At 41.5% G+C, this 14,740-nt stretch overlaps 1 protein-coding gene across 1 annotated transcript in view; it reads right to left on the bottom strand.

Annotated features, from left to right (window-relative positions):
- Positions 1–11,671: 11,671 nt before the first annotated feature.
- Positions 11,672–14,740, bottom strand: part of GOLPH3L (golgi phosphoprotein 3 like) — a 34,767-nt gene continuing 31,698 nt past the window's right edge. The window contains exons 4-5 of the mRNA XM_063439233.1: positions 14,529–14,643; positions 11,672–13,642 (exon numbers count right to left, since the gene is read on the bottom strand). Coding sequence (XP_063295303.1) covers positions 13,215–13,642; positions 14,529–14,643 — 543 coding nt within the window. The 3' untranslated portion in view covers positions 11,672–13,214. The remainder of the gene's footprint in view (positions 13,643–14,528; positions 14,644–14,740) is intronic.

Here is a 14,740-nt window from a genome sequence, read left to right as displayed (position 1 = left end):
AAAGTTGACGAGTGTGGCCGTGGCCTGACGAGGCAAGGCAGGAATCAAGCCCCCGTACCCCAAAACCCAATCGTGTAACAACGTGGCCTAGTAGAGGCAGTTGTTTGGAATGTGAACAAAAACTTAATTAACCTGGTAGAAACAGGAGACAATCGATTGACTAACGGCCAATTGTGTAACAATTGTTGGGAATGTGAACGAAAACACATTCATACCTGATAGAAACAGGCGACAATAGCGAACCAGTAATTGTCTACCGATAGCAGATGACAATATGAAACAATAGTAATTGTGAACCTAATGTAACATTTGTTTGTTTATCCTTCAAAATTACACACATGAAAAATATTTACCTTAAAGCCTTGCCTGCATTGTATAACAGAGTTGTCCCCACAACAAGGGTATTACATAAATTACTACCCTAGCCAAAGCTGGGAGTGATAGGGCAAGCAGTCCAATAACAGTGAAAGAATGGTTATCCACATGGGAAGCAGCTGAATAATAGATAACCTCAGTTATTATATCAATATTGCGAAACCTACGTAATTGTAATTGAGACAGGCAATTGTACTGTCAACTGATCAGTCTGAGTCAACCGTGATCTAAACACTAATGGAATTACCTACAATGTAGGACCACAATAAATAAAAAGAAACATTTGAAGACCTGTTTAAACCATGTTATTAATGTATCACACCAGTGTTGGTTGCAGCCTAAAACAGTGAAACTGACAGTTACAGGAAAAATGCAAAATCGCTAAGGAAAACGCTGAAATCCACAGACAACAGTGCCTATGTAAATCCCAATTATACTGACTGTATAAAGGTTGCAATGTAATAGATGCAAATGTGAAAGAAACTATGGAAGTGGTACCTGCAACGATCATATTTCCGCATAAATATACAGACATAATTGATATTAATTACCAAAACCATATAGTCTGCCGAAATGAAACCTGATTGCCGGTCTCATACGAATCGTGTTGTACGAGAGTTTTAAGCGTTCATGAGTTAGGACGTTCGTGAGTTTGAGCGTATGAAATATAGGTCATTACTTGCACAGGCGTTGTATGGCGGGAATAGCCCGAACGAGGCCATTCCCACCGATTACCTGAACGTTCGTTGGCTTGTCGGTTCGATACCCCATCGCGTAACAACGTGGCCTTGTCGAGGCAGTTGTTTGAAACGTGGACGAAACTTAATTGTTCCTGATAGAAACAGGCGACAATAGCGAACCAGTGATTGTCTAATGATAACAAATGACAATATGCAACATTAAAAGTAATTAGAATGTCAAATGGCGGAACGCCTGAACCTGTGGTAATTAGATACATGTATAACTGGAGTTGCACAAGCGTCAGTGTAATCTGGGAGATAAAATAATCCAAATTATACAGCGTTTAATTGTTAGATTAACCTGACCCAATAAAACAGTACATGCTAAGTGTCAGGCATTGAGTAGTATTACATGGGATGCACCAATTGTAGATACATCATAAATAAACCTGAAAACAGGACGGCAGGGAAGCTACACATTATACAGAATAAAACAGCAAATACCATAAAACCACTAGGTGGAGATACCAGCCGAATAAACTAGGTCTTCGCACCGATACATGAAAAACGTACTGGAAAGTATGAGTGAACGTTTTTTGTAATCAATATGTCGTGCATGATATAATAAAATCGCTGGCATCCCTTCCTTTACCCATACAGTAGAAAAGCATAGCCTCTATAACAGCATGATTTTTTATTTATTTTTATCCAAGTGTATTTATATATGTACCCCTAGCAAAATTAACGTTTGGACCGGAAATCTAATGAGACCGTGTAGGGGTGAGGGGGGGGTGTAGGACCCCCCAGACGGGTGTTCGAAAGTGACTGCCTAAGTGCTGGCGTGAGGGGAGCGTGGGTGGTCCCCGGTAAGATTTATGTAAGTAAGGCTATTGTTCTGACAAACATATCTAAAAACAAAGTTGCTTGAATCTAGGAAAAGAAAGGATCAAGGATGGGAAGGGTCTGTTGGAGGTACATAAATCCTGGCAGCATTGGCTTATACGTTATAATAACGACTTCAACTTTGAGGAAGGAAGGAAGGAAGATGTCGAAAATCAGGAACAATTTAGATGTAAATAATAAACCACAAACATGCAGGATCTTCTGAAAATAACTAACCTACTGTACGTTTCAGGATTCCTCCTTATATAGAAAGGAAGATGCAGGGGAAGAAAAATAATATATTAACCGAGTCCAGCAAGCATGGAAAAAGCAGGAACAGAGAAAAGAATGCAGAAACCCCCTCCCCAAATTAGATTAACAGGCTGATGCCACATGTCATTTCCGTAGAAGGTAACCTTGGAATACTAGACATTTGTAAATTAAATTTCCCAAAATGCTCTGTCAGTTTAGTGTATTCTTAGTGAACGTTCCGCTATCTGCAATTGGGGGATTTACAATAAAACACATCAGATCAATCCACTTGACATGAGAGCACACAAAATATATAAACTGGAAGCATACAAACAAGTTTGTTGTTCATTAATATCCTAAAGAGTGCAAGGGAATTGCTCCCAGCAATCGCATCCCCGACATGTGTGTTCCGGTCCCCCATGAGACCACAGAGCAATGTGGAGGGGACCGGAATGAGACTCACGGTTAGCAGGTAAGCCGGACCGCCGATAGTATGGCTGAGATTTGACGAACAGCAAATAGCCCGAGCGCGGCTATTTGCTCGTTACCTTGGCGTTCGCATGTTGTTGCCCGAAAGGAGGAGCGGGGGAACGGAGAGGAAGCCGGACCGGAAGAGGCGAGGACCGGAAGAGCCTGAGCGAGGACCGGAAGTATGGCTGTCACTGAGTGAACAGCGTGCGTACGGCAGGTAGGAAGGGGGGAGTAGCGTTTATATGGAACGCTTAACTCCTCCCACAAATACAGGCCTTACGGCCTTAAACGTGTATCAATGAGCTTGTGTGTGTCAGTGAGATTGTCTGTGTCTGCATGTGAGTATGCTTACTGTATAATTAAATGTTTTACTCTGAAAGGACCAATATTTTATATTAGAAAAAGCAGTGTGTATATATATATTACCCAATCATCTGGGGTGGCAAGACATAGCGTTACATATTACATGCGACAATATATGGCGCAATGACTTATGGGACTGGCATAGATTTTTTTTCCAGGGCTGCTTTGTATCCCCAGTCCGGCCCTGGCCAGGAGTCAGTTGCACCTGGATGCAGGATGTTTTTAGTTGTCTATGTGGATGTGATTAAATGAGCCCCTACCTTTGCTCACCCCCTTATAGCTTTATAGCTGAATAGGAGAATGTTTCCAGATGAGTTACAAGGATATATTATGTAATTTAGATTTAAACCAGTTTGGAGTTAAGTCATTGGCTAAATGAGAATCATGTGTCCAGGCTGGTTGTAGGTGACCTGGAGGTAGGTGGAAATGTCCAGGCTGGGTGTAGATGATTGGAAGATGGGTGGGGATGTACAGGCTGGGTGTAGATGATTGGAAGGTGGGTGGGGATGTACAGGCTGGGTGTAGATGATTGGAAGGTGGGTGGGGATGTACAGGCTGGGTGTAGGTGACCTAGAGGTAGATGGGAATATCCAGGGTGGGTGTAGGTGACTGGAAGGTGGGTGGCTATGTACAGGTTGGGTGTAAATGATGGGAGAGGGATTTAATGAGAAGTGAAGGGACATACACTGATCAGCCACAACATTAAACCACTGACAGTTGAAGTGAATAACATTGATTATATCGTTACAATGCCACCTGTCAATGGGTGGGATATTGGGCAGCAAGTGAACACTCAATTCTTGAATTTCATGTGTTGACAAGAGGAAAAATGGACAAGAGAAAAGATCTGAGTGACTTTGACAAAGACCAAATAGTGATGACTTGACAACTAGGTCAGAGCATCTCCAAAAGGGCAAGTTTTGGGTGTTCCCGGTATGCAGTGGTTAGTACTAACCACATGTGGTGCAAAGAAGGACAACCAGTGAACCAGCATCATGGTCATGATAATCTCCCCATTTTAACCTTTATTGTAAGCTCACGGGCAGGGTCCTATACCTGTTGTATTGGTCTGTTCTTATTATGTTTGTCGTTTTCCCAATCGTACAGCACTGCGGAATATGTTGGCACTTTATAAATGCCAGTAATAGATAAATAAATTGATGCACGTGGAGAGTAAAAACTAGCCCGTCTGGTCCGATCACATAGATGAGCTACTGAAACTCAAATTGCTGGAAAGCGTAATGTTGGCCACCAGAAAGCTGTCAGAACATACAGTGCATCGCAGTTTGCTGCATATGAGGCTACGTAGCTGCAGACCGGTCATGATGTGCCCTGTCCCCATCCAAAAGTGATTTAGGGGACAATTAACGAAATATTGCTCAAATTAACCCAGGGTTCGCCATACCCTAAATTAAATACAAAGATATAACCTAGCTAACAGTATAGCAGGATGGTCAGGAGAAATAGCTTAGAGTGGGATAAAATGCTGAATAGTAATTAGAAAAATATAGAGATATCAATATTAATACATATATAGATCAATTATTGGGGTATAGCAACCTCTTAAAATAGAATAAAATACATGTCCATTATATAATATATTAATACCACAAATTAAAATGAATTGAAATTAATATATAAGTCCAGAAAGTCAACAAAATATTAGGGGAAATGGAGCCTTTTAGGATAAATATAACCTGAATATAATTGCCAGATGGTTAATGCCACAAAAGCATTGTAAATCCAGGCTCACATTAAACTATCACATAACATATTATCTATACCTTGAGGCTGGGAGAAGAGAGCAGAGCTTGTCTTTTTATATTTATTTTTAGTCCAAGCATCACCCTTGAAATGTTGGGGGCTTCTGGTGTCATCTGTCCAGTACTGTGATGGTGTCTGTATCTGTCCAGTATTTCCAGGAAGGTCCATTTAGGAGATCCAATAACGGATTGTGATGGTGACCGTATCTGTCCAGTATTTTGATGGTGTCCGTATCTGTCCAGTATTTCCAGGAAGGTCCACTGAGCAGATCCAATAACGGCCTGTGATGGTGTCCGTATCTGTCCAGTATTTCGAGGAAGGTCCATTGAGCAGATCCAATAACGGCCTGTGATGGTGTCCGTATCTGTCCAGTATTTCCAGGAAGGTCCATTGAGCAGATCCAATAACAGCCAGTGATGGTGTCCGTATCTGTCCAGTATTTCCAGGAAGGTCCATTTGGCATAGCCTCCTATAGCGGGTAATGATGGTGAACGATACCGGATGCCAGTCACATGGGGGGCATGATGTCGATCAGTTTAGGAGATGCAGTCAGGCGGCTTGGCCCACTATCTCCTGTTGCTTGCAGCCCTTCCTTCCCCAGCCTGTTTCTTTCTCCGTCATGTCCGCACTGTTTGCCCCTCGCTGTGTGAGCAGTGCCATGGCGGGGGTTTATCGGGGGTTTATTGGGGGTCTCTGAGGTTGTGGAGTTAGATTTTGGTGGTTGCCAATGCTGTGATAATTCGGTGATTTCCCCGACCTGCTGTTTAGCTGGAGAGCATTGCCGTCTGCTCTGACATTATGGCCGTCCCAGCGGCGATCCCATCGTACATTGTATGTGCAGCACTGCGTACATTTCTCTATTTCACTTGGCTTTGGTTCCTCTGGGGCCTGTAGTGGGTTAGCAGCGATGGGGTGGTGGCTTCATGACTTCATGTTGTCATGGTAACCATTGCATGTGGGCACTGTGTCAGCCACTGGTATAGTTTAAATAAATATAGCATTGTGTGTTCTGCCGCCATTCTGTTCTCCTCCCTCCATATTGTCTGCTGTTTGCCTTCTGCGGACTGATTTCACCGATGGATTGTGGGTAAATCTGCAACTGAAATGGAATGCTGTTTAAGCTCCGCCCATCACTAACATTTACCAAAGATCCCGCCGCCATCAGAAAAAATAATCCCTTCTAATGTGTAAATAAAAAAACTACGGTGAATTAAAAATAAATAAAAGAACAGAAAATACAGAGACTGAAAATGATTGATTTTTTTTTTTTTTTTTAAATTCTTTATTTTTGATGTACTTTTGAAAGAATACAGGTATGCTCACAATGTCACAACAACATTAGGAAGCCTTCAGTGTGAAACACGATAACAAGCATTGGTATGACATTTGCCTAAAACAGCACATTTTTTTTTTTTGAGAGTGTAAAACACGCTGGTACATATTAACATTATTGTCTAGAAGAACATAGCCGGACATTCGATTTAAACATGAAAGATGCCCATTGATATGCTGGGGTGCCCGCTCTGACAAGTACTTAACATATGGTAAACACAGGAATTTCAAATTACATGTAAACGTTGATTAGCAGGCTTGCTACATACTTTATGCTAGATTGTTAACCCAAACGTGTGTAGGAGCCTAAGCCTGTTTTAAGTAGTAGAGTAATGTAGGAGTAGCAACTAGGTTAGATAGGTACTTAGTGAGTATGCCTCTGGGGACCCGCTACACAGGGAGACAAAGGTTAATGCTAAAGGCACATCTACATATTAGCTTGTCTGGGTTACCCCTCTGCTCCCTCCCTCCATCGTCTTGGCTAAGGGTGATAGGAAAGGCGTCCCAGTATAGTGGTATACCCTGCTAGTTTGGCTCTGCAGGTTGTAGCACAAGTTCGTTTCTGGCATCCTCCGATCGAGCTCTATCTGGAGTCGGCATCAGAGTCCGCAGGCGTGTCCACCCAGATGTCTGGCAACGACGTGAGGCTTTTCCCTCCTCGAGGCTCTCGGTTTAGGTGAGTGGTCGTTGGAGAGTCTGTGCTGGGGTGCGAGTGGGTGCTGCCAATCAGCTGCAGGTCTTTCTGCTCCTTGGAGCCCGTGAGTGCAAGACCTGTAGTAGTGGATTTCCACAGCCTCTGTAGGGATTCCTCTTGCAGGCTGCTCAGAGCTGGCTTTCCCGTGGTGGCCTAGGTGGCGGCCATTTTAGCTGCAGAGTGCGGGAGATTAAGTTGTAGTGTTCCTTTCCCCGCTGCCGCGGGCCCTCCAGTGGGGACCGGGATAACCCCCACCGGTCCAGGGGGGGGGAACGGGACCAGGACCACATCAGAGAGCCGGTGTGTGATAGCCGGGGGAGAAAGCAGGATGGCGGCCGTCCACCCCGCCTCTTCCTCGATTAGGCCGCAGACACCAGTGTCTTTTTTTTCGCCCTCCGGGCTCCAAAAACTCCCGATCTCGGGGTCTGCTGCATCACCGACAGCCAAGCAGTGTTGTCGTTATTCATTAGAAGCTTAGTAGCTGCATTTTTCAGCGTATGGGGCTGATTCCCTCAGGAGCCTCTCCAGCATGCGACCGGTCAGCATGGCGGTCCGGCCCCGCCCCCCGAAAATGATTGATTTAATAACCAAGAAAGCAAAAGGATGCAGAACACAAATAAATAGTCATGTGTCATTATTTAAAGAGACAGCACATGTAAAACAACCGTTACAACAGATATACAAAGTCTATACAATAACGTGACCAGGGCTTTCTCACACTTGGGTTGTTTCTGACACGTGTCCGGCTCTGATTGGCTTAATGGAAGTTATTATTAGTATTGTCCTTCTGATTTAGTCTTGGTCACTTTTTTTGGAAATATTTTGTACAATGTCATAACGGTTAGCTGCTGTCTCTTTAAATGATTAATAATACAGATAAGGAACAGCTCACACATAAAAATACAGTTTTCAATTTTATAAAGTCACCTAACTTACCAAATAAATATGGGGATTCAGTTCCACCAGACGGCCATATTGTGTTACACCCACCACTACTTCACAGTATTTTAATATCGGTGGGTCCTACACTAATATATATATATAATGCTAAATTAATGGGATAAAAAAACACAATTAAAAAAAATACAGTTTCAAAACTTAAAGTGATAGTGCATTGATGTATATACTCACAATACATATCATATATCGGCTCTATACCAAATGAAAATTATAATTACAAGTTACATTACTATCCAAAACCTTCGCACATTTATACTTTGCTGTGGTCACCTCCAAATTAGCATCTGGAGCTGGGGGGCTGTTTAACCCAAAAGCATTCTGGTCTGTTTTTTTACTTATTTCCCACGTTGGAATTCGTGACGGACCCACCGATATTGGGGTACTGTGACGTAGTGGTGGGCGTAACACAATATGGCCGTATGGTGGAACTGAATCCCATATTTGTTTGCTGAGATAGGTGATATCAAGCCGCCTTGTAAAATGTAAAACTATTATGGTCGTATGTGCTGTTCCTTAATGTGTATTGTGTATACATTTTGGGTTCTACGGCAGCACCATTCCTGCGAAATGCATCTTCCGAATGTGCCCCCAATTCCCCTTTTGTCTTTAAATCATAAAAATGAACTTTTGCACGTGACAATTTATGTGTGGTGTGCATACTTCTGCTTTCTGATATTTCTATTTAGGGCACTATAGCACCAGAACAACTACAGCTTATTGAATTTGTTCTGGTGTGTATAATCAGTCCCTTAATATTGTTTGCAGTAAAGACTTTTTTTCAGAGAAAATGCAGTGTTTACATTACATCCTAGTGATAACTTCACTGGCCACTCATCAGATGGCTGCTAGAGATCCTTCCTGGGCCATGGCTGCCTAAAATGCATCCAAACATTCAGTATCTCCTCCCTCTGCATGCAGACACTGAACTTTCCTCATAGAGATGCATTGATTCCAGTGTATCACACTTATCTCATTACCAGCTTTATAACCAGATGTTCTGACTCTAATTTTCCATTAGCGGAGTCTCGCCCTCGGTTTAACTAATTATATACTAACCTGCCAAGTGTTGAACAGTAAAGTGTGAATTATGAGAGTTAGCCTGGGCTTCCTCTAGCGGACGCACAAGTTGGGTAAGTGAAACTATTGTTTGTTTCACACATATTGTTACGATTACATATTGTTACGGTTACGCACCGAGATGGTATTGTCTTGTCTCCTATTTAGACTTACCGTTACAATGTGTCAGGACACATTACTGATCACATAAGATGGCTTTGAATAGACAAAACATGCGTATCTTTCACTATGATGACCGTGACCATAAATGGGAAGGCTACGGTGAGTTTGAACTTGTAATCGTTGTCCTGGTCCCACATCGCTCTCAGTCATGCCAGTCCAGCGCAGTCCATCCTTTATACAAACTCTGAGAAACAGTCATGTTTACATTTAGCTGAGAACATGCCCCGTGCGGATCTCAGACAAACCAGCGCTGGAGCAGTTTCGTTCTTCAGACCTTTAATAGTCAAGGATTTTTACATATGATGTCATTGCACGAATGTCACTAAACGTGTTATGAGAAGCACCGGATTACACCAGAGATGATCATAACAGAAGATCTCAGAGAGCAAAATGTCTTAATGCTGGATTACAGGCAGGTTTAATGGAGGTGGGTTTTTCCCACTTTTCTTTTTCATAATTTAGTGACCCTAAATCTGCGCAAACACAAAAACACTCGTCTTAAAAATACACTTACTGTAAACATTTGAGTGTTCCTTTAATAACTCAGTACTGAGCTCTGTACTATGGGAATACCTACAGTAAATATTTATCTGGTTTGTGGATTATTCACTATGCACTTTTAATAATTGCTCATTCTGACAAATATTTTGGTTTTCAATATATTTATATTTTACTTTATAACAGGCGAAAGCTTCACACAGGGATACGAGGCTCTCAGGGACAGACAGACAATGACGATACCACGAATGTGATCATAATGAAGTCCTACCAAATCCATCTGTATTTCTAAGAAAAATCACTGCTTTTCATAGCAGTCCCATTGTACAGCGCTGCGGAATTTGTTGGCGCTATATAAATAAAATAATAAAAATAGAAATATAACCCAGACCCCTCAAGATCCATGTATTTTTAATGTAAATGAAGCTGGATCCCGAGCCGTATTAATATTATTTCCGTGGTAGTCTGCGGTAAGAGTTGTAAAATGCGATGAGGACTCCCGGTGACCTCTACACCTTTCATCTCACTCACTACAGTCATAATGAGAATAAATATGTGCAAAATGTGAGTGACTGCAATTCAGTGTTATGTCTCCATCTAGTGGCCATTATAGCAACTTGCAGTTTCTGAAAGGGACTGTAACATCTGATTAATACACAGTGTGCTAGGTGATCATAGTGGGTGTTAATGTGAAGATTCTATTTACCTAACAAAGGGTTATTTACAAAAGTGAGAATTGTTGGGAATTCAAAAATACATTTCAAATGTAAGGCTGAAGTAGCTGCACTGGAACATGGAATTCGAATTTATCCATTTCTGCTATTTTGGCCTGAAATATAAACTTAATTTTGAATTGAAATTCCCAATTCTCACCCTGAATATTAAGCTGGATTTCTTTTATGGTTTTCCTTTTTCCAATTAAATTCTACAAATTGCTGGATGTTTGGTTCTTTGCAAGGTCACACTAGGACAGCCATGATTTTTATTTTTTAATCTTTTAATAATTGCCAATGAAACCTCTCTATTCAGCATCGGACCCAATTTCCTACCTGTAGCCTCTCCCTTCATTTTATGACACATTCTCAGCCGGCATTCTCCATTCATAAATCAGATTCAGCTTCCTGCCAACACCTCCCCTATCCTAGGATCTGCTTACCTGTCGGAACATCCCACTTCATAATTGGACACAACTCCCTGCCGGCACCCTTTCCTTTCATCTTTTGATCCATTCCTTTCTTCATCTAACCAGATTCCCTGCTGATACTCTTTCAGGGAAGAACCAACTACTTTTGGCCTAGGGTCAGGTACAAAATGTGCATGAATGGTCCTATTCACACAGAACAGGACTGGCAGAATTAGCCATGCACAAACCCAGACAGCGCTGCACTGAAATATTCCTATCCGCTGCTTCAGTGTTGCTCTACTCTGCATTCCACTGTATCTCCTAATATCGTATTCCACAGGAGAATGGCGCAAGGCTGAAGTCCCTCGATACTGGGGGGGGGGGATAATTGCACACCTGCCCCTATGGTATCCCTCCAATGTCTTCTCCCTTCACCACTGGACCTAAATCTCTGCCTGCACCCTCTAAAATGTATTACTCGCTTCCCTGTCGGCACACACTACATTCATATTACCTGCTAACATTTAATAAAGGAAGAATAGATTGTGATCGAGGTCAAAATCATCGTGAACTAGAATTGTGCAAAATTAGTTATTCTTTATTAGTTCAAATAAGAGGACTACTAAATCAATAAGAATCTCCAAAAGGTACCAGGGATTTCATTCGAGCGAACCGGCTGAAACAAAATTTTGCACAAGCCCATTGTGAACTAAACAGTGGCATAGATACAGGACAGACCTGCTTTCCACAACTCCTAAGCGGAGAGGCAAAGTCTTTTGATTGAAGGTCTGGTTATCACGTGAATAGTGATAGTTTTTTTTTTTTATGCACCCTGATTATTAGGCGTGAATTGTCCAGGTCAAAGGGTTGAGTAAAATTCACTAAATAATCTGTTGCAAACTAAAAACCAAATATCAAAATTTAGGTAAAACAATTGGATCTGATAAAATTCTAACTGTCACGGCCATTCCGAGTTAAGTAAATGTGCCATAATATCCCTTACATATTTCATACCTTGAATAAAAAAAAAGTAAACAGTTTAAAATACTATACAGAATTTATTGGAAATATGCATCAAAGACGTAACTGATTATACATATTCTTTGCCATTGCTTAACTTTGGCCCTACCATATCTTTACCAAAGAAAGTTAATAAAATATATCCGATAACCCTACGTATGGATTTGTAAACCCACTGCAATAATGACAAGAAGAAAAAAAAAAAAAAACATGTATATCACAATCACACTTTGATATTCAAGATCAGAGTAAGAGGAAATGATCATAAAAGATAGAAAACAATACATAAATCACAAGTGATGAAATGGCTTCTGGGGGAGGGAAACACAAACAAAACATTTAATAAAAAAATGAAATTAACATAGCAAAAAAAAAAAAAATCAGGCACACACACTGGATGTTAAGCATAATTGTAATTTATATGGAGTAGACCTGGCCATAATCACTCTTTAGTTGTTGAACTTAAACTCCCATGATCCTGAGAGACGATCGATTTGGCCAAGCAGTGTGGTAGTTTTGGTTTAATTAACAGTTAATGTCTAGTAATCCATATGAAAAAAAAAAAGGAAAAAAAAAAAGGAAACCTATCAGGGAGACGTCCCCATATCCCCAACAGTGTGGACCACCACAAAAAGTGACACATGGGTCTTAAAGGAAAATGCTTTTGTTATCAAGATATGTAATGGAAAAAAAAAAGAGAAGACAGATATATGCATACTTGGAGAAAGATTTGTGGGCTAAAAGGTGAACAAAAAAAATATATATATATGTATATATGTAAAACTAAACCTATGTGATGCGGTCTATATGCCCTAATCTGCATTACTGGTCGCTGTAGCCCCTTATAGGTTTATATATCTGTCTGAGCCTACACCGAGTTCGGTGGTTAAACAGGAGGGTTTGGTCTGCTCAACAACTGGTGGAGAATTCTATAGTTCATTGAATGTGGCAACGAGAGACACTACGGAACACCGATCTGTAGAACTAAATTAGGTGAGGATGTTAAGGATGTGCAGGGACCTCTTTGTGCAAAGTAGATTCATATGAGCAGTCCTGAGATCCAGGTTCTTTGTGGGTAAAAGGTTTTACCTACACATCCGTTACCTGAATAGCTCACAAAAAAAAAAGAATGGGAAAGCCTCGATAATGTTCTAGGAGAATACAAGTGTGTTATGACCTCCATTTCTGGCTTTATTAAGTATTACTTTACATTTCGAAAACATAACAAGGTGCAGAAGAGAATGATTCAGAATGACCAAAAGCCATTCCCGGTTTCTCCCAGTGGTGGAGTTGTGTGAGCTGTACTAATCTCCTAACTCAGCACCTACTCGGGATTCTGGTCATGAAAACGTGCTTTGCGAACTAACTGGTTATTCTTAAAAAGTGTTGGAGCTGATGTCGGGGTAGATCAGAAGGCGGGGTAACAAAGTTTATTAGTTCCAAGACTCCATGCTAAAGCATGGTCATTGAGCTCAATCCTCCTCCTACCCCACCATACAAGCTGGAGATGGATTGGAGTTAATCCTTATAAAGTTGAGTTGTTATTTCTTATCCCCTTTGCTTATGATTTATTGAAGGCTGAAAGCACAGCCCATATCATTTCTGAGGCATTGGCCTTGTTTCCTTCGATATCTGGGTCCAGGTCCAATAGATCTCTGGATCTGTTCATGGCCATATCATACTTATCATCTGGCAGGGTTGAGAAAGCATTCTCCAAAACATCCGAAGAATGAGCCAGCACCAACAAAGCCAATGTCCGTTTGTCCATGCGATGAGGGTCATTGACCCACTTGTCCAGAAGGGATTCTTGAAGTTTCTTTACCAGGCGTTGCTTCTCGGTAGTGTTGGTGACTGGGTGCGTGGTCATGTCAAACAGCAGAAAATTCTGTTTCTCGGTGGTAAGTATTCCCTTTTCCACCAAGTTCTTGGCAATACGTTCTCGGACATTACGAAGCTGGTACTGCAGTTTGAATGGGTTCCAGGTCTCACCTGGAGAGAGACAAAAAGACAGATAATGTACAGCGAATGTTGACATTTGTAAGATATGAGTAATATACACTTTAGAAGTATCTGAAGAACAGACCATCAAACTACCACATACTGTGCTATAAGGCAGCCAACTCTGGCACCGGCACAGGAAACAAGGAATTTTCCTCTCATTTGCCGTGTCAATTACATGCAACTTGTGAACGTAGACACTGCACATATAAAGATCTCGCTCTCCTCCCGGAAGAGGTAAGTTGTGACAGGAATATCCAGTGATAGCTGCTCACACACCAGGTCTAGCGTTATGAGTGCACACGGATAGCAGACGCAGTATGGCAGGCTATACCTTTATAGGACTAATTCACTCAGTCTATGGGAAGAATGGAACTATGACTGGGGACAAACTGCTACACAGCATTATTACCACTATCTATAATCGTTAATTACATTATAAATCATACACCATGCTTGCTCACTAAGACCAGCACTATAGTCACAATACTATGTGGGGTGCACTGGACACTACTCAATCCTGAATCTTATTAGCCCTCTGCCTGAACACACTGGAGAGACACCCACAGTAAGAACCGCATGAAGATTCAAGCTCAGAGCAAGTTCTACCAATGAAAACAACTGCATGCAGGGGATAAATCACACAAAATACAATACTAGTATTCATATAATGAAATGTCTGTAAGCTGATCAGTGTGTGCCAATACGTAACGGATATTCTTGCAAGCTACCGATCAGAGAGGAATGGTTAGCTTATATGAGTACAGCCATTTTTATACAAAGTTGATAGTGAGTAGGGTGATGATAACCCAGTAATGTTTGTTGTGCACATGCTGTCGTGTAGATAGTGGACCGTGTCTTGGATTTATCTCCTTACCAGTCAGTAACTCGATCCAGCTCTGCACTGTTTCGGCAGGGTCTGTGGCCTTCATGTGCTTCAGGGTTTCATCCAATAAAATGTCTCCGGTTGGTGCATCAGATTTCAGCAGTACCTGTGGGATTAACGGATAAGATTTGTAAAGACATCTACCATAACACGACACCCAAACCACTGCTTCCCTCTTTAATCTTCTGTGGACACAAAAATAC

The sequence above is a fragment of the Pelobates fuscus genome, chromosome 13 (genome assembly GCF_036172605.1).
Source record: "Pelobates fuscus isolate aPelFus1 chromosome 13, aPelFus1.pri, whole genome shotgun sequence".
NCBI lineage: Eukaryota > Metazoa > Chordata > Amphibia > Anura > Pelobatidae > Pelobates > Pelobates fuscus.
Note: the sequence above shows the minus strand (reverse complement) of the source record. Positions and strands in the feature narration are given on the sequence as shown.